At 39.8% G+C, this 19185-nt stretch overlaps 1 protein-coding gene across 1 annotated transcript in view; it reads right to left on the bottom strand.

The window, feature by feature from the left end:
• Positions 1–19185, bottom strand: part of apba2b (amyloid beta precursor protein binding family A member 2b) — a 97718-nt gene that overhangs the window by 25865 nt on the left and 52668 nt on the right. The window contains exons 4-7 of the mRNA XM_088333671.1: positions 17077–17157; positions 11947–11986; positions 9326–9471; positions 1116–1202 (exon numbers count right to left, since the gene is read on the bottom strand). Of these exons, the coding sequence (XP_088189797.1) occupies positions 1116–1202; positions 9326–9471; positions 11947–11986; positions 17077–17157 (354 nt within the window). The remainder of the gene's footprint in view (positions 1–1115; positions 1203–9325; positions 9472–11946; positions 11987–17076; positions 17158–19185) is intronic.

The following is a 19185-nucleotide window of genomic DNA, read 5'->3' as shown; positions in this document are numbered from 1 at the left end:
GAAAAATTTAGGAAAAAGCCAGAATAAAGAAAAGAAAGAAATGTAGGAAAAAAGTAAATAGAGAATAAAAAGAAAAAAGTAACAGCTCGGAAAAAATAAACACAATTGGAATTTTTTTTAAAGGAATTTTTAAAAAGTAGAAAAAAACACGGTAAGAAGAAGAAAAAGTTTGTGTTGCATTCAAATCATTTCCAATTATATCAAGTGAATCTTGTTGCCAACATTGTACTTCCACTAAAAAATGTGACTAAGTACAGTTCTGTATCTTGCAACCGACTAAATAAGCCCCCCAAAATGTTAATATTATGCGACAAAATATGTCAGGAAATAAAAAGAAATGGATATCTTGTGAAAGAATTGTTAGAACAAACGACGTTTGTAGGCCGTACAACCTTTGCAATAGTACTTTAGTCATTTTATTCAAAAGAGAAAAATAATTTTGCATTGCCGGAAACTCAGCAATATGTAACGTGATGTCCAGTTTTGGACATGTTTGATAATTAATTATCTTGCCACACTTGGGATTACAGTTGCTCACTGTTGTTTCAAGCGCTGCTCACCGACTTTGTGTGAACGCTCAGACCCGAGGAAAATTACAGGGAACATTGGTTAGGTGTAGCATGTACCTGTCCTCTTCGGCGCGACCTGTAGAGGAAACCCACACAGGCACGGGGGGAACATGCAAACTCTACACAGGGGAGGCACGGGGAGGTAGCTCGACTTCAACCCTGCACCTCTGCACCGCCCGCGGACAAATATATGTTTTTAATAAAGTTTTTTTTGTTTTGTTAAATAAAGGACCATTCTCCCTGGGTCCGCAGGGAGGTGTGCCACGGTCCGGTCGTGGACCGCAGTCCGCTAACTGAGGACCCCGGTTCTAGCATCTAAAGGAAGAAGCTAAAATCCGGCACTGTGCGTGTCAAGTCATCCTGACAGCTGTTTGAGAATCATTTTGGGTATTACAACGTCTGCTCTAATCCTCTGCAACGTTATAAACTCTGCAGGGGGATTTTAGGAGGAGCCCAACAACACTACACTCTTCTCCATTTTGAGTGAGAGTAAACAACGTTATTTTTCCGAGGTCGTTAAAAAAATACCGGTAGGAATGGACGCACCTGTGAGTCGGCATTGAGGACCTTGATCCTCTGAGTGGAGATGAATAGATCGACTTCAGTCAGGGTGTGAGCGTCTCCGTCTTGGTTCTGAAGGCGAGAAAATAGGCAAATGTCAAGAACAACTCCAAGAGACACATTAAAGAGAATATAATTGAAAAGGAAGCAGCAAAACAGGGAGCATCCGATTGGAACATAACGACTGAGTCTTAAGTGTTATTAATGTGTCGAAAGATTAAAAAAAAATAAAAAAAAAATCAAGCTTTTAAAGCAGCATTAAAGCTTTTAAGCGCTACAAAGCACAAGAAAGAATACAAACTACGAAAACCTCAAAGTAACCAAATTGCACCATTTTTCTTATTGTTTAGTTGCCCAGTCCTTCCCGACGTTTTTGTGTTTTGCGGTTATCAGTCGCAGCAAGATGGTATGGGACACTATGTAGCCACAGATGTCTATTGTGCAGTGCAACTGATAGTAAGCGCTACAAAGCACAAAGGAGAATACAATCAATGGAAACTCAAAGTGACCAGACTGCTCCATTTTTCTCCCCATTTTGTGTCCCAGTCATTCACAAGGTTTGTGTTTTGGGGGTATGTGTAGAAGTAAGATAGTATGGGACACTATGTCGCCTCAGATATCTCTTTTTTGTGTAGAGTAACTGAAAGTGAACGCTACAAAGCATAACGAAAAATACAAACTAGAGAAACTCAAAGTGAGCAAACTGCACCATTTTTCTCCTCATTTTGTGTCCTAGTCTTTCACAAAGTTTTTGTGTTTTGGGGTTATCTGTAGCAGTAAGATAGTGTGGGACACTATGTCGCCTCAGATGTCTCTTTATTGTGTAGAGTAACTGAAAGTGAGCGCTACAAAACATGACGAAAAATACAAACTGGAGTAACTTAAAGTGACCTAACTGCACCATTTTTCTCCCCATTTTGTGTCCTAGTCATTCACAAGGTTTTTGTTTTGGGGGTATGTGTAGAAGTAAGATAGTATGGGATACTATGTCGCCTCAGATATCTCTTTTTTGTGTAGAGTAACTGAAAGTGAACGCTACAAAGCATAACGAAAAATACAAACTAGAGAAACTCAAAGTGACCAAACTGCACCATTTTTCTCCTCATTTTGTGTCCTAGTCTTTCACAAAGTTTTTGTGTTTTGGGGGTATCTTTAGCAGTAAGATAGTGTGGGACACTATGTCGCCTCAGATGTTTCTTTATTGTGTAGTGTAACTGAAAGTGAGCGCTACAAAACATGACGAAAAATACAAACTGGAGTAACTTAAAGTGACCTAACTGCACCATTTTTCTCCTCATTTTGTGTCCCAGTCTTTCACAAAGTTTTTGTGTTTTGGGGGTATCAGTAGCAGCAAGATGATGTAGGACACTATGTCACCGCCGATGTCTCTTTATTGTGTAGTGCAACTAAAAGTAAGTGCTACAAAGCACAAAGAAGAATAGAAAATACGAAAACTCAAAGTGACCAAGCTGCACCATTTTTTCTTATCATTAAGTCTTTGACAAGGTTTTTATGTTTTGGGAAAATCTGTAGCAGCAATATGGTGAGGGATGGGATTTCGCCGCAGATATCGTTTTATTGTGTAGTGCAACTGAAAGTGAGGGCTACAAATCTCAAAGAAGAATACAAACTACAGAAACTCAAAGAGACCAAACTGCACCATTTTTTCTTATCATTTAGTCTTTCACAAGGTTTTTGTGTTTTGGGAAAACCTGTAGCAGCAAGAAGGGGTGGGGCACCATGTCGCCGCAGATGTTGTTTTATTGTGTAGTGCAACTGAAAGTGAGCGCTACAAAGCACAAAGAAGAATACAAACTACAGAAACTCAAAGAGACCAAACTGCACCATTTTTTTTTATCATTTAGTCTTTCACAAGGTTTTTGTGTTTTGGGGCAATCTGTAGCAGCAAGATGGTGTGGGACACTATGTCGCCACAGATGTGTTTTCATCGTGTAGTGCATCTGAAAGTGAGCGGTACAAAGCTCAAAGAAGAATATAAACTACGGAATTTCAAAGTGACCAAACTGCACCATTTTTTCTTATCATTTCCTCTTTCACAAAGTTGTTGTGTATTGTCGGTATCTCTAGCAGCAAGATAGGCGTCCCTTGTGTAAAGGAAATACAAATGTCTCAACCTATGAGTATTTAAAAAAAAAAGCATGTATTTTTGCTTATTATTCAAATCAATATATTTTTTTAATGAAATCAGTTTTTTAAGCGTTTCAAGACACGAAATAATACAAACTGGTTTCAACTCATGTATTCAAGAAGCTTAAATGCTTTAACTCTTGACTTAAAGCAGCTTTGACGCTTGAACCCTGAATTTGAAGCTCAAAGGGACACTAAAATATTTGACCACTAGATGTCGCTGTATTGCATACTCCAACCAAAAACGACACAGCACAAGGAAGATTGCAAAGTCACCAAAAAGCGCTATTTTTTAAATCACAGCTTTTTACAAAGTTTCTGCTTTTTGGGGGTACCCGTAGCAGCAAGATGTCAGAAAATCATGTCAGCTCCTTTTCTGTTATGTAAAATAAATGCAAATTTATCGACCTACGAGTTTTAATTGCACATGTATCTGTTATTTCATATGTTTTTGCTTGTTATTCAAATCAATGTTGGTTTTTTTAAATGAATGAAGCACTCCCTTACCACTAGGTGGTGCTAAATAATACACAATATCCCTTGAAACTTTGCAGCATTGTGAACTGTTACCCAAATGCACCCCGGTCATCCTGGGAGGGGGATTACCACTTGTGAGGCCCCTTCTCAAGGTTTCTTATTTTCCTTGTGCTGAAGTTTTGAGTTTTTCCTTGCCCGCATGTTGGTTTAAGATCAGTGGATAGTGTCATTGTAACCTATGCAGTCCTTTGAGACATTTTGTGACTTGACACTAGGTCAAAAAACACAAAGTTTAAATAGGAAGAACTTCCACGCGGAATCCACGCATGTGTCACGGTTGCCATGGCGCCCAATTGGCCCCACCCGTGTGGCGCCAGCTGCGGCTCATTGACAGATTGGCTTTCTGTCTATTTAAGCTCAGTGCTCTCAATTTTCCTTTGTCAGTCCGTTAACGAATCTCTGCCCCCGCAAGACGTGGGTTTTGACTCTGTCCTGTTTCCTGTTGGTATTCCCTGTCCGGTATTGTTCCCGTTTATTTTTGTCGTGTTTAGATAGATAGATAGATAGATAGATAGATAGATAGATAGATAGATAGATAGATAGATACTTTATTCATCCCCGTAGGGAAATTCACACTTCCAGCAGTCTACCCCGTTGTTTATTAACAGATTAACATGATGCCCTAGGGGTGCTTGTAGCGGAGTGGATGACGTCACGCTAGTCCAAAAGTTCGACATCCCTGCGGCAGATGGAAATCTTTTCTTTGTGAAAATCCAGGGATACACCACCTCGTGTTAGCAAGTCCGCCTCCTCTCCGATTCCCCCCGGCTTTCGTTTAATATCAGTTTCCAGTTTCGTTCCCGTCTATTTTTGTCCTGTTTATTATTCTCTCCAGTTTTCATTCCCGTCTAGTTTGTCCTGTTTATTTTCGATATCCTGTTTCATTTTCAATCCTGTCTGTCCGTCGTGTCCGGTATCGACCCCTTCTGTCCGATATCGACTCGGGCAATTGGTATCGATCTCGTCGGACTCTGGCTTTCTATCATTTCACGCCAGACAACTGCCTAACGTGCATGACTCCCCATTTCCTGTAAAATAAAAGGCTCGTTTGACAACGTCACGCGTTTGGGTCCTTGTCCGGTTCTGGTTCTTGACAGCATGCAAGTTCAGAAAAAAACGTGTCAATTTAACCTTGCCTGGTGTCAGATAGGATAGCTTACTAAATCCTTCACCCCTTCTCAGGACCATCAATCTGAATAATGGATGGAATTCCGGATAACCTGAAGCATTTGAAGAGGTCACCGTGCTGTAAATACCATTGGCAGCTGAGTCAATGAAATAAACAAATTGATTGGCACGGTGGATGACTGCGAGCATGTCCGCCTCACAGTTCAGAAGCCCAGGGTTCAGTATACCTGTGCATGCTAAGTTGATTAGTTAATCCGAATGGTCCCCAGAAATGAGTGAGCGTGTGTCTCCAATGGGCCCTGTGATTGGCCGGCAACGTGTCTAGAGTGCCCACTACCGAAAGTCAGTTGGGATGAGTCTTTTTCTTTTCTTTTTTGATCTACAAATTTTGTTCTTATGAGTTTGCACAGGCACATCGGTTCACTAATTTATTCAGGACGGCACTGCAAAAATAATAAAATAAAGCAAAAATCTTGCACATGATTTTGCTGATTTTGATGACTATTTTCTTAATTTATTACAAAGGGAAAAAAAACAGAACATAGTTTTGTGAAGCTAACAGATATTTTCTCATCTCATCTCATTAGCTGCACCACTCATCCTCAGTAGGGTCGCGGGGTGCTGGAGCCCATCCCAGCAATCATCGGGCAGTGGGCAGGGGACACCCTGAACTGGTTGCCAGCCAATCGCAGGGCACACAGGGACAGACAACTCGCTCGCTCATTCACACCTAGGGACAATTTGGACCGGCCAATCCACCTGAAATGTATGTCTTTGGAATGTGGGAGGAAACCGGAGTGCCCGGAGGAAACCCACACAAGCACGGGGAGAACGTGCAAACTCAGCACAGGAAGTCCGGTAGCTGGATTTGAACCCACACAGGAGGTTCCCAAGACCTTAGAACTGTGCCGCACACGCGCTAACCACTGCGCCGCCGTGCTGCCCCAGATATTTTCTGTTCATTTTAATTTTTATTTATGTTAATGTCTCCAAAAAAAACCTAAATAAGAATGTAGTAAAACCTGAAAAAAAAGTTCAAAATATGATAATTAAAAAAATAAATTATGAACCACATAAATAACCAGATTTTCAGCTGTGGGGAAGGAGGAGACAGACAGCGGGAAAGAGTGAGAGAGGATTAAAGCCACTTAAATATTACATCAAACACGAAGTACCGAGCAGAAACGAGCTGCATAAATAAACTACAAAGGCTTGGCTACAATTCACCAAAGAGGTATTTGTGCAAAGCCAGATTGGCAGACATATACACAGTTTGGTGTATTATATATTATATGGATCAAGCAGGCCTATAAAGAATACACAACAAAAAGCACCCGACTGGAGTCCGATAACAAGCAGGACGAGATAGACGGAGATGATACCAGACACTGGAGATCGAAATTAAACAGGACAAACCAGACGGGAATGCTACCAGACACTGGAGATCGAAATTAAACAGGACAAACCAGACGAGAATGCTACCAGACACTGGGGATCGATAACAAACAGAACAAAATAGCCGGGAACGGGACTGGAGATTGATATTAAACAGGACAAAATAGACGGGAACGATACCAGAGAGGAAACACAAGCAGGAAACCGGACAGAGTCAAAACACACATCTCGCAGGTGCAGAGGTTTGTTGACGGACTGACAAAGGGTGAGTGAAATGATGAAATGATGAAATGATCTGCATTTTATATAGCGCTTTTCAAGTCAATGACTTCCCAAAGCGCTTTACAATGTGCTCCACATTTCCCAATAGCGGCCTTGCAGCCATCTAAGGCGCTAACCTGCTTATTGGGGGTGTTAGGGGTTCAGTGTCTTACCCAAGGACACTTCGACATGTAACACGGACGAGCCGGGATTCGAACTGGGATCCCTTGATCCCAAGACGAGCACTCTACCTCCTGAGCTACTGCCGCCCATAGTGAGAGCACTGAGCTTAAACAGGAGGGAAGCCAATCAGACAACGAGCCGCAGCTGGCGCCAAACGGAGGGAGCCAGGGGCACTGTGACACTACCTAGTTTGTGTGTAAACATACTATACTGCATCTCCAGCGTGCTAAGAACTTTGACATTTTTATTGTTTAATATCTCGTGCATCCATTCAACATGGTTGGTGTAAAGTTTAAAAAATAGAGGAGCCGTTATTTTTTTAAATGAATGTGGAATAAGAAAGCTTGATGCGGTTGAGAAAATGGTTGGATTGCTATTTTTCGGCCACTTACAAACACAGAAGAGGACCTCTTGAGGCTTATCTTTCAAAAGTAAGTTAAACTTAACTTTATTTATTTTTATAGAGCATATTATTTAATCAAATGTTTATTTTTCAGTACAAAACAATACACGTTACTCATACAAGCCATAAACCTTAAACATACAAAATATAGTACTGAAGCTACTTATGAACAAATTCAACTTACGAACGATCATCTCGTTTGTAAGTAGGGCAGCCTCCAGGGTTGGGTAGGGTTACCTTAACGTGATTACTTTCAATTACTTTTGGATTACTCCAATACCAATGCTAATAAAAGACAAAAGAAACTAAATATGAATAAAATGACTACATTTTTGCAGGCTTGGGGAGTAACGGAATACAGGAAACGACAAAAATGATGTTGGCAAGCTGTTTGGATTTAATTTCATTTTGTTTCTGTCGCATTTGATGTTAGTTTTGCCGGAGATCAAAGAGATCAAAGCCAGGAGAGAAAGCTTACCACGTGCTGTGAGTCATAATTTTTTAGATATTTAGTTTATTTTGTCTTTTATTATCATATTTGGTATTGGAGTACTCCAAAAGTAATTGAAAGTAATCAAGTTAAAGTAACCCTACCCAACCCTGGCAGCGACTGAACTACTATTTGAAAATACCTTTCATCCTACATTTCCATTAAAAAATTTGGGGTGACTTGGAAATTATCCTTATTTTGTGAAGTAAAAGCACAGTTTTTTTTTCAATTAACATACACTTTGAAGATAACAAACCAGTCACAAATACACCCTATACATTGTGAACGTGACTATTTAGCTGCAAATGTCTTTTTGTAATGGAATATCTACATTGTTGTATAGAAACCCACGCTAGTGTTTTAATAATAAATTGTGTTTTGTGTTAAAAGGCCCTTGAGATTCGATCTGAAACCTCAGTGGAAGTGCTTAAATCTAGGATAAAACACACTTATATTCAATAGCTTATGAATTACTTTAACCTCATACTTTTGTCCCTGAGGGAGAAGGGTGAGGCTAAATTTTGAGCCATCGTAGCGGCACTAAGACCTGATGAATGACATCATCTAGAACCAGGTGTATCGGTCAAGATTTGGGAAATGGGAGCTTCCAACCGGGCATTATGTTATAACCTATATTTCATGTTGATGGTGTCTGTGTTGAGGTAGTCTGTAGCCTGGACAGCCCTTTGAGACTGTGCTAAACAAATAAAAACAGCTGAAAACAGTTTACGTGGTGACCTTCTTTTGAGCTAGTCAAGTATCTGGGGCATCCCATTTGTGACTGTGATTAAAAAAAGAAAAAGAAAACTTTTATGTAAAACTTGACAAACTATTCTATTTTTCTATGCGTGCATTTGCCAGGAACTGAAGATATCCTACAACAGTAGGTACTGCTTCCTCCACAGAACACAGAAGAGTCAGAGTAAAAGGAAAAGTGGGATGCCCCACTGCACAACTAAGCAAGAGGACAAGTACATTAAAGTCTCTAATTTGAGAAGTAGATGCATCACAGGTGAGTAGAGTCAAGAACACATTCACATTTCTGACTCTTTCTGGGAGATTGATACAGAAGAGGGGATTCCCAGCCCCCTCGCTCACCCAACTGATGTGTTCGGAGTCATTAAATGACCAACCCCCCCAAATTCCAACCCCCGATCCCAAGTCTTAGGTATGACCTGTCCGAGGCTTGAACCAGCAACCTCCCAGTCTCGAGACAGGCTCCCTACCCCCAAGGCCACCAAGCTCAACAACTACAGTGAAGAAGCGAGTCAGAGATGCTGGCCTCTAAGGCAAAATATCAAAGACATAGGACATAGCTAAACAGAAGAGTGACTTTTTCATGGAAAACCTTTGAACAGTAGTGAATAACCAATTGAATGATGTTCCATCTCAGAAATTTGCAACCTCCTTCTCAATTTTGAACGACTGCAAAACGCTGAAGAAAAGCAAGGACAGGGCCATGATTACCACTGTGTTGCATCACCTTTTTCTTCAAAAAAAACTCACAAGCTGTTTGCAAACTGAAGGCTATATATGTTAAAGCTTTCTAGACCGAAGAAAAAACGATAAGTAAACTGCGATACCACAAGGGAAACTGTATTGTGTTCTCTTAATCAAATTAATTACAAGTTGCATTTTGTTTTTTAGTACCTTGACTCTGCTGACTGCTTCCTGGGCCTGCATCATGCGAATGTTCTTGGAAGGGTTCCTCTCAGACAGAAGCTGCGTGGATCCCAGATAGTTAGCCGCAAAGATAATTCCATCAATCAGATCTTCGGGCTCACAGGGTCCTGGGACTACACCGGTGAGAGAGGAGTATTAATAAAAAAACAACAGAAGGGCCTGACAGAGTATATAATGTGGGTGTGGTGAAACTGAACCACGCTCCAAGTTGATAGAACAATAACAGATTGTGCAAATAATGAGACGGCTACCGGCCAGGAACTGATGGAGGCGTGCTGCGTGAGTAAGCTCAGGCTGAGATTAATCCGTCTGTGATATGGTGATGCGAACAAGGCAGCCACTCAAGGAGTGGTTGCACCGCCCCGATCTGATTGTTGGCAATAACAATCTAAATGACGCCGTTACGTAACGGCGCTATTTTTTCAGTAACAGGGTCATCTAATTAATTATTTTTTCTATGGTGAGTCACTTTGGCTGCAGAAGGCCAACGGCGTTTTGCCCACACAAACCTCCACTCTCCTTAGAATACATTTTTGATCAAGTCACCATTGAAAATACCGACTACCATATAGTAGGATAGAGATTACAAATATAGTATTTACTCATGCGCCGCAAGAAAAGGCGAGATGGGGGCTGAGTTTGGATAGCACATTCTCAGCGCCCAAGAAAATCTATCCAGCGCAATGTTCCTTTTAAGCTGCGTGTGTGCGCAATTGCGCACTACCGAGAGCGTTTCCGCGCAAAAGAAAATCTAGCCAGCTCACAAAAATCAGGGCTCGAAATTGCTAATTAAGAAGTGTATTAAGTTAGTTACAGTGCATAAAGGTAAAAATACAAGGGTTACCCTGACGTTGTGTTCTAAATGCGGTATTTGGAAGTCAAGGTCGAAGTAGAACAAAGTTGAGTAAAGTCAGTAGAGTTTTTCGAGAACCGGCTCCTTTGGATCAGCTCACTAAAAGGGTCCTTAAGTTAAGGGTCCTTTCGGGTCCTAAACGGCTCTTCAGGTTGTTCTTGTTATAACAAGAATGGATATCTTGTGAAAGAATTGAGGTTTGTAGGCCGTACAACCTTTGCAATAATACATTAGTCAATTCATTCAAAAGTGAAATTTATTTTTGCATTGCCGGAAACTCAGCAAAATGTAACGCAATGTCAAGTTTTGGACATGTTTGATAATGATTTAGTTGCCACACTTGTGATTGCTGTTGCTCACTGTTGTTTCAAGCGTTGCTCACCGACTTTGCGTGAACGCTCAGACCCCTGGAAAATTACAGGGAACATTGGATAGCACCGACCCGTATCGTTCGCGAACTAAACGTCTCCATGAGCTGGCTCTTGGAATTGGACAAAGTGAGCCGGCACCCCACCAATCAACAGCTCGTTTCCTCAGAGACGCCTTTGAATTTATTAAGTAATTAAAAGGTTAAAATTGTTATGCGTTTTACCTTTTTTTATAGATTCATAAATACCTTAATTATATTTCATGCGCTTTTCGGTCTTACTTTGCTTTTGTAAAAAGATCAACTTTATTCTGTTTTCCTTTATGGTATATGGTAAATGGACTACATTTATATAGGGCTTTTGGTTCATTTATTCAATGACATCATCTAGAGGTCTAAAGTTAGAATTGCTTGGTCTCAACAACAGTGCCATTTGGTTGGTAAATATTGTCCATTTTTGTACATTTTTTTCCCCTTTATTTTGTCCCCTTTTAAGTCATTCCGTTCATAATGTTGCATGATGGTAGATTAATGACATAGGGATTTAAGCAACAAAAACAACCCGAAGAGTCGTTTAGGACCTGAAAGAACCAGATCTTTTTGGGGAGCCTTAATGTATTTTCCTTTATTTTTGTACTTTTGTTTACCTTTTTTCCTTGTGTATGTCATTTTGTGCATAATATTACCTGATAAGTGGTAATGTATGGATAAAATCAACAAAAACAACCCAAAGAGCTGTTTGGTGACCCAAAAGAGCCGGCTCTCTTTAATGAGTCGAACGGAAAAAGCCGGTTCTATCAGAATTCGCATCTCTACAAGTAAACGCAGTGTTTCGTATTTGCTCAGAAAATTTCAAACTCTTCGACAAACAACTTTTTTTTAAAGTAACGGAAGTAGTTACTTTCCCCGGTAACTAGTTACCTTTACTCTAAAGGGATTCAGTTAACAACTCAAATACTTTTCGGAGATGTAGCAAATAACTAGAACGTATCACTTTGAATTTTTGCATGACCAATAATAAATTTTCAGTATTGATACGTAAACCTTGTAGCATGCACCTGTCCTAATGGGCGTGACCCATAGGGGGCAATGATGCTTCATAGGGAAATTGCATACAAACTAATGTGAGCTGCCGGTAATCGTGAGGGAAGAAATGCAACTGCAAAGCCACAAGAGAGCAGTGTCGGTATCATGTTCAAGCAGACTTGTGAAAGATTGCAACAATTTCAAGCATTTGCAAGTACTTAACCCAAAATGTAAGCACTTTTCAATCTTTGAAAACAAAAGGATTTCAAGCTGTTATTGCCTCAATTCTGAAAATGCCTGACTTTTGATATGAACAACCGAAATACAGTCAGAAGAACTTACCATCAACGAAGCTGGGGAACGATGCAACCTTTTTGGTAGTCTACAAAACAAAAACAGAAAACTGAATTTAGTGAAAACTTCTTATTGTGAATGGTTTCGGTGAAAAGAATGGATTCCTCATTTCAGAGGTTTAGTTGCATGAAAATAGTGCAAAGCTTTCATTTTTCTACTCACTATTGCTACCTCAGGCCTAAAGTGTAACTGCAATCTCTGCTTCGAGTACTAGTAATAGGTGGCCTTTAGGTACTCTTGTGTTCTATTCAGCAATGTAAAGTACAGGACATCTTTATTCACATATAACTTGACATTTTTCATAACAACATCACTGTAAATATTTGTTAAAATCCTGTACTCTGGTTTCTGTTTCTCTGTCAGTATTTTTTTTACCTTTGTGTCGCTTTCCCTTACTTTATTCGGTCACTCACTTCTGGGCTCTAGTTTCCTTCTCATAGTTGTTGTCACTTGTTTTGTTTTTCCTTCTATCATAATTCTTACTCTCTTTTTTTCAGAACCCAGCCCCCTTGGTTCTTTGCTAGTTTGTTGTCTTTGTTATCATGTTTGTAGCACCCATGTCACAGCTCTCTTGGTTATTCAGTTCCCGTATCCCTGCCTGACCCCCCGGATTACGAGTACCACCTGATGAACTATTGGAATGCCATAGAATTACTCGATCACCGAACATTTAGTCAGTCTGTTGGATTATGTTTGGTTGCCTTCAGTGTTTTGGATACTGATGCCTCGCTGCCTGCCATTGTGTACCAAACCCCTGCCCTTATTTAGAAAACCCATTATATTATACTTTCTGTGCTACTGCATAACAAGTAACTTAATGGCAATATTTGCAATGATATGCTTTACCACAACTTAGAAAACCAAAAAACATTTTTTAGTACTAAGACAGTTCTCTCATCTATTCTTTAGGAGTAATAATACGAAATAATACAAAAAGTAAGCCTGCAAGTTTTTCTGACGTGACATCTAAACATGGGTTCCATTCTACGATTTCGAATGGAAAAAACATGTGACCGCTGTATCAAATACAGACGCTCCCCTACTTAAAACCATTTGACTTAGACGGTAGATACGATCAATTTTTCGGGTTGCCGAAAATATCCGGACATTGCTGTAAGTTAGATTTTTTTATTGTGCACCTTTTTCCGAGTACAGGACATTACTGCACTGTAGCGTTTTTTTTCCGCCGCTACCGGCGTGTGGCGCTGTGAGAGGTCACCGGGCATCCACCCGGAGGGAGAAAAATACACTTCCTCTTCCTAGTTTGTGTGTAAACATTCTATACTGTATCTCCAGAAGAACTTTGACATTTTTATTGTTTAATATCTCGTGCATCCGTTCAATATGTTTGGTGTAAAGTGCAAAGAAGAGGGGAGTCGTTTCATTTGAAGTGAAAGTGGAATAAGGAAGCTTGATGCGGTTGAGAAAATGGTCAGATCGCTTTTGACCACGGAAGGGGAAGTCGCCTAACTCTTAAAGCTCATCTTCCAAAAGTAAGTTGAACTTAACTTTATCTATCTTTATAGAGCATATTATTTTATGACATGTTTAAATTTAGTTCAAAACAACACAGGTTACTTATACAAACCTTAAACATACAAAATATAGCACTGAAGCAACTTACGAACAAATTCAACTTACGAACTATCGTCTCGTTCGCAAGTAGGGCAGCGTCTGATCCTCGTGTGCCAAAATTTTAAAATGTATGGATTTCCGTTGCATTTTTTCAAAGAACGCATAATATAAATTGAGGTAAGTCAAAAATTGATAAGGTTATTAGACTTTGAAATTTGGCATGCTGGAGTCCTTAGTTTTGAGGGAAAAAAACAATTAAAAATAATGGTCCCTTAAAGGTTACCAATGACACATCCCCTATTTTGGTCAATATCGCAATTTTTTGTCCATGAGGACCCTTTTAACAGAGTGTCTCAAATATGTTTGTCCAAAATGTCAAGTATAATTAAATGTAAACTAAAGAAACCTGCTGTAGCCCTATTGCTCATATATTTTTCATTGTGATAAGAGAGACATGCTCACTGAAAACGCAGTCAACGTAATCTCTTGCTTCAATCAACATTCTGTCAGAATTTTAGCACATGTTTTGTCTCCAATTAGCAGCCTCTCCCATCTTCTGAAAACGGCTTGGGTGCGCTTTTTATGTACACCAGCAGAAACCATTGACTGTGATTCTGTTTTCCCAGCCATGCTCCGGATAATGATACAATTAGCGTTAATCAAGTGTAACTCATTTGAACAATTTAATTATCAAGAACTTAGATGTCAAACATCTGTAACACAGAAAAAAGCATAGCACTTTTAAAAGGAAAAACATAGTAATTCCAAATGCGGCTTATGTCTTTAAACGTACCACAAATCCAGTGCAGAATGTCTGTGGGCGCTTTTCTTTGGAGCTGTTCTGTTTTTACATGAACGCCCCACTTCCTGGTGAGAACTGTTTCCAGGAAAATCTATTTTATCTCTAAGAAAATAGCAGACATCTCAAGCATCCGTGGGCCGGATCCGGCCCAGTTGATGACTTAATCCGGCCTGCTGTAAATATCTGAGTATGTAGAAAAAAAAGGGAACCTAATCCTCTCTAGAGCTGCTAAAGGTGTAAAAGAGCTGACATTAAGTGTGAATCCAGCCTAGAAATCTGATCTGATTGTCATGAACTCTCTCTCTACCGGTAACCAGCACCAATCACCTCCCTGTTATGTCACTGCACCCTGATCAGTTCCACCTGTCTGTTTTCGTTTACCACCAGCTGTTCTGAATTCCCTGATAATCAAGCTCTGTATTTAAAGCCCTGCCTTACAGCCTACCTTTGTCAGATCGTCTGCAAAGCCTACACCCAGAACTGCGTTTTTGACTCTGAACCTGAACCTGTTTGACCCTTCTGCCTTCTCTTATGCCCCGGTCTTCCAGACATGTGTTTTACCTACTCCAAGACCTGCCACACCAATTTTGTTGCTCGGTTTCCTCTTCCTCATCTTCCTTAAAGGTAGTCCCAAATCTCCACCTGAAGATTTTCTCTTCACTCCAAGACTAAATAAACTTTCTTAACGTGAAGCAACTCTGGTCCTTGTCTGTCTGATCCGTGACACTAATATTATTGCTTGTTCACTTGTTTGTTTATGATGTTTATGGTGAGTTGGTTCAGGGGTAAAGCTGCATTTACTCAACTTTTAAAATAAACAAATTGCTAACACACTGAATTCAAAGGATGACAATCATTTTTCCCATTGTTTGTGAATAAATGCGTTGTGCTTAGAGAAGATACCTTATCATCCGTGATTAAAATTGGTAGCGTCGGTTAAAAATGTTGGCTAAATGATAAAGCATAGTACTGAAAAACGAAGCAAAATATTTGACATTGACATTTCTTTTACTGATCCGGCCCACCTGAGAACATAAAGTTTGGCATGCATTGCCTATAGTTTAACGCGGATGAATTTAAAATAGGGTTCCTACGGCATATGGCGAGGTAAATTCAAGACTTTTTAATGCCTTTGGACCAAGGCGACAAAAAACACACAATAAATCACAAAAAAACACAAATATTCATTATATTATGTATTACATATAAAATATAATTTTGTATTGTGAGTAGACTAAGAAATGTGTCTGCTCTGAAAGGCCCGACTGAAACCACATCACCATTTTGATAGTTCCGTTACTGTTGCCTCACCATGTTGCCACGAAAGTAAATTATTGAATGACTAAAAAAGACAATTGATAAATGTTACTAAATCTTTTAAGTCCAAAAAAATATAAATCTTATTAAAGGGTTCACATTCATAAGATTTTTGAGAATTGGAGTTAAGGCATTTTAACGCCAATCAAGGCCTTATTTTTCAAATAAGAAATTCAATGCCTTTTAAGACTTTTTAAGTATCCGCGAGAACCCTGTTAAGATTACAGGATATGTACCCTCTAGTTATATTATGCAAGTACAGTGGAACCTCGGTTTTGGAACGCCTCTCAGTTCGAACAAATCGGTGTCCGACCAAAAATTTCGAGAAATTCTTGCTTCGCTGTTCGGTCAAAAAATCGGAGTTCGAACGCCGGTAATGCGTGAGTGCGTACACTAGGGTGCGATGCTGAGCGGCGTACGGGTGTTTTAGCCCCTTATTATGCCTCCGAAGAAAGTCAGTGCAAGCAGCAAAGTTGCTACAGGTGAAAAAAGAAAAGTAGTGCGTACAACTATTGCATTTAAGAAAGAAATAATAGCCAAATATGAAGGAGGTGTGCGAGCGCCTTCTGCTGACCACCACAAAGGTAAGAAATCTTATTCATAAGATTACGATAACGCGAACGTACGATTAGCCTGGGTTAGCTTTAAGTTTACGTTAAACATTCAGGGTGTTGGAACGGAGCCCAACATTCAGGGTGTTGGAACGGAGCCCCCTTTCCAATGAACCACTCACACTTGTTGTGGAGACCCGGGTGCTAAATGACTTGTAAACGACCTAATTTTTTTATTTTTACACGTTCATGTTAGGGGAATCTTTTGTACGGAAAATTACGATAACGCGAACGTACGATTAGCCTGGGTTAGCTTTATGTTTACGTTAAACATTCAAGGTAAACATTCAGGGTGTTGGAACGGATTAAAACGATTTACATTATTTTTAATGGGAAAAATGATTTCGGTGATCAAACAAATCGGTTTTCGAACAGGGTTTTGGAAGGGATTATGGTCGAGAACCGAGGTTCCACTGTACCAACTTTAATGTCAAAATGGACCCATCTGGTGCCTTTTACACCCAGAAGCACTGTAGAAGTGGGCGAACAGAGTAGAAATGAATAACCCTGCACACATTTCTGTAGAAACGTGATAATTTTTCGAGGTGAGCTTTGATATGATTGCTATTCAACCTAATCTCACAGCACGTAATCTGCTCAATTAAGCCCACCAAGGACAAAAACAGAGCTTGCTTGGCTCACATATAGTAAACAACCACCGCCTATTCACCATTAATACTACTTTCCACTTTCGGCAGTCACACATTGGCATCGCCACATCAATCGAGCCATCTCTGTTGTTTAAAACCAGCTTGACGTTTTGAAAAATGTGCAAAGGCATCAGGGGACACAGCATAAGAATACAAATCTTACGTCTGGTACGTTGTTGTTCTCAAGGGGGACGTTGAGGTCAGAGCGTTGTTGTTTCCTGGGCTGCTCTGCACCATTGGTTACCTGGAAAGTCAGCATAGACAAAAGAGGCGTAAAAAAAATGTCTTTAGGACAAGAAGACACACTTAAAGTCACGAGGAAACTTTAAAAAAAATGATCGAAACAGATGAAAAAAATAATATACAGTGGAACCTCGGTTTTCGAACGCCTCTCAGTTCAAACAAATCGGTTCTCGACCAAAAATTTCGAGAAATTCTTGCTTCGCTTTTCGTTCAAAAAAATCGGAGTTCAAACGCCGGTACGCTAGGGGCGATGCTGAGCGGCGTACGAGTGTAGATTGCCCCCACCCCTCGTGAAGAGCTGTTGTCACGGCAACCCGCACTCCTTCTCTGCTTTCGTTTTTCAAAAGCGGCGAAGGGAGTGTTTTAACTCCTAACTATGCCTCGGAAGAAGGTTGGTGCAAGCAGCAAAGTTGCTACAGGTGAAAAAAGAGGAGTAGTGCGTACAACTATTGCATTTAAGAAAGAAATAATAGCAAAATATGAAGAAGGTGTGCGAGTTTCCCTTCTTTCAGGAATACAGCATGGCTTCTGCAGACAACCGTCAAGGTAAGAAATCCTACTCATAATTATTTTCTTTATCCTTTTACCGCTCACCACTTGTTGTGGAGACCCGGGTGCTAAATGACGTGTAAACGACCTGATTTTTTTATTTTTACACGTTCATGTTAGCGTAATCTTTCGTACGGAAGATTACGCTAACGCGAACGTACGATTAGCCTGGGTTAGCTTCATGTTTACTTTCGTGGTAAGCATTTAGGGTGTTGGAACGGATTAAAACAATTTTACATGACTTTTAATGGGAAAAAACGACTTCGGTGATCGTACAAATCGGTTTTCGTACAAAGAAATGGAACGGATTATAATAATAATAATAATAATCTTTGTATTGTCATTCTTTGTAACAATGTACACAGAACGAAATGTCGATACACCTGACCCGTTGTAGCGAGCCGATGCAGCCGCAGCCAACAGAGGGCGCCGCCATTTGGTCGAGAATCGAGGTTCCACTGTACCAAGAATTCAGCATGGATGGAACTTTCTAAATTTAATTTGAAAAAATCTCAAGGTGAGTTATGCTAGTGCTGCTTTTAACTTGCTCGACATTCATTTTTGTTTTTGTCCAAGCTCCTGTAAAGCATTGCCCCAGGAACAGTTTTGAAATATTGCCATATTTCAGGCTACAGACAAAAAATTGGTATGGTAGCTGTCTGTATCACTTGGTTTTTTTGATTGTAGTTCATTGTTGATGAAAAATGGTTGATTCTCGTTGATTCTTGTGGTAAAAAATGTCATGGATGTCAACAGGCCTTTCCGACATGTTGCTCACATTAATTTTTTAGTTTATTGATGAAGACGAATAGTGGAAGACAAACATATTATAAATATTATCTAAAAGAAACCAAATTGATTCAACAATTTATAGTGTGCTAGTAAGTAAAATAACTGAAAAGTAAGCGTTAGAAAAACATTGGCCCCCATTCAGTTAATACTTTGTACAACTTCCATTTTCGCACATCTTGAAACAGATATATCTGTCCATTCTTTGATAGGTTGGTCATTTTGGTTGTAACATTTCTCAGAATTCACTGTGTGAATATAACTTGTTTTTATATTCACAAATATAAAAACAATCTTTCACACACACACACACACACATGAAGTAACGTTTCAATAATCAGTCTAATTGCATCTCTTGTACGTTTATCAGTCTTGTACTCTTTTATTTTGAAGTCGCATTTCCGGTGTATTTTTCTGTTTCCTGTGTGAATAAAGTTAACTAGACACACGGGAGCGGGCAGTGCTGCCGGGGCACTCGCCCGGGGTGGGCCACAGGAAAGTGCTCTCCCGCTTGGGAAATGTATTTACCGTAATGCTTGTTTTTATTTGAGTAATTCTGCCAACATAGAGTTTATATAAGTTTTAACTTTATCATCTTTCTTACAAAACAGCTCAAGTTCCTTAAGATTTCATGGTGATTGTTTGTGCCCAGCATTTTACAGATGTTTCCACAAAAGTTCGATAGGATTGA

The sequence above is a fragment of the Urocampus carinirostris genome, chromosome 4 (genome assembly GCF_059441175.1).
Source record: "Urocampus carinirostris isolate Australia breed hairy pipefish chromosome 4, RoL_Ucar_1.0, whole genome shotgun sequence".
Classification (NCBI taxonomy): domain Eukaryota; kingdom Metazoa; phylum Chordata; class Actinopteri; order Syngnathiformes; family Syngnathidae; genus Urocampus; species Urocampus carinirostris.
The sequence above is the reverse complement of the archived record's forward strand: the minus strand, read 5'-3'. Positions and strand labels throughout refer to the sequence as shown.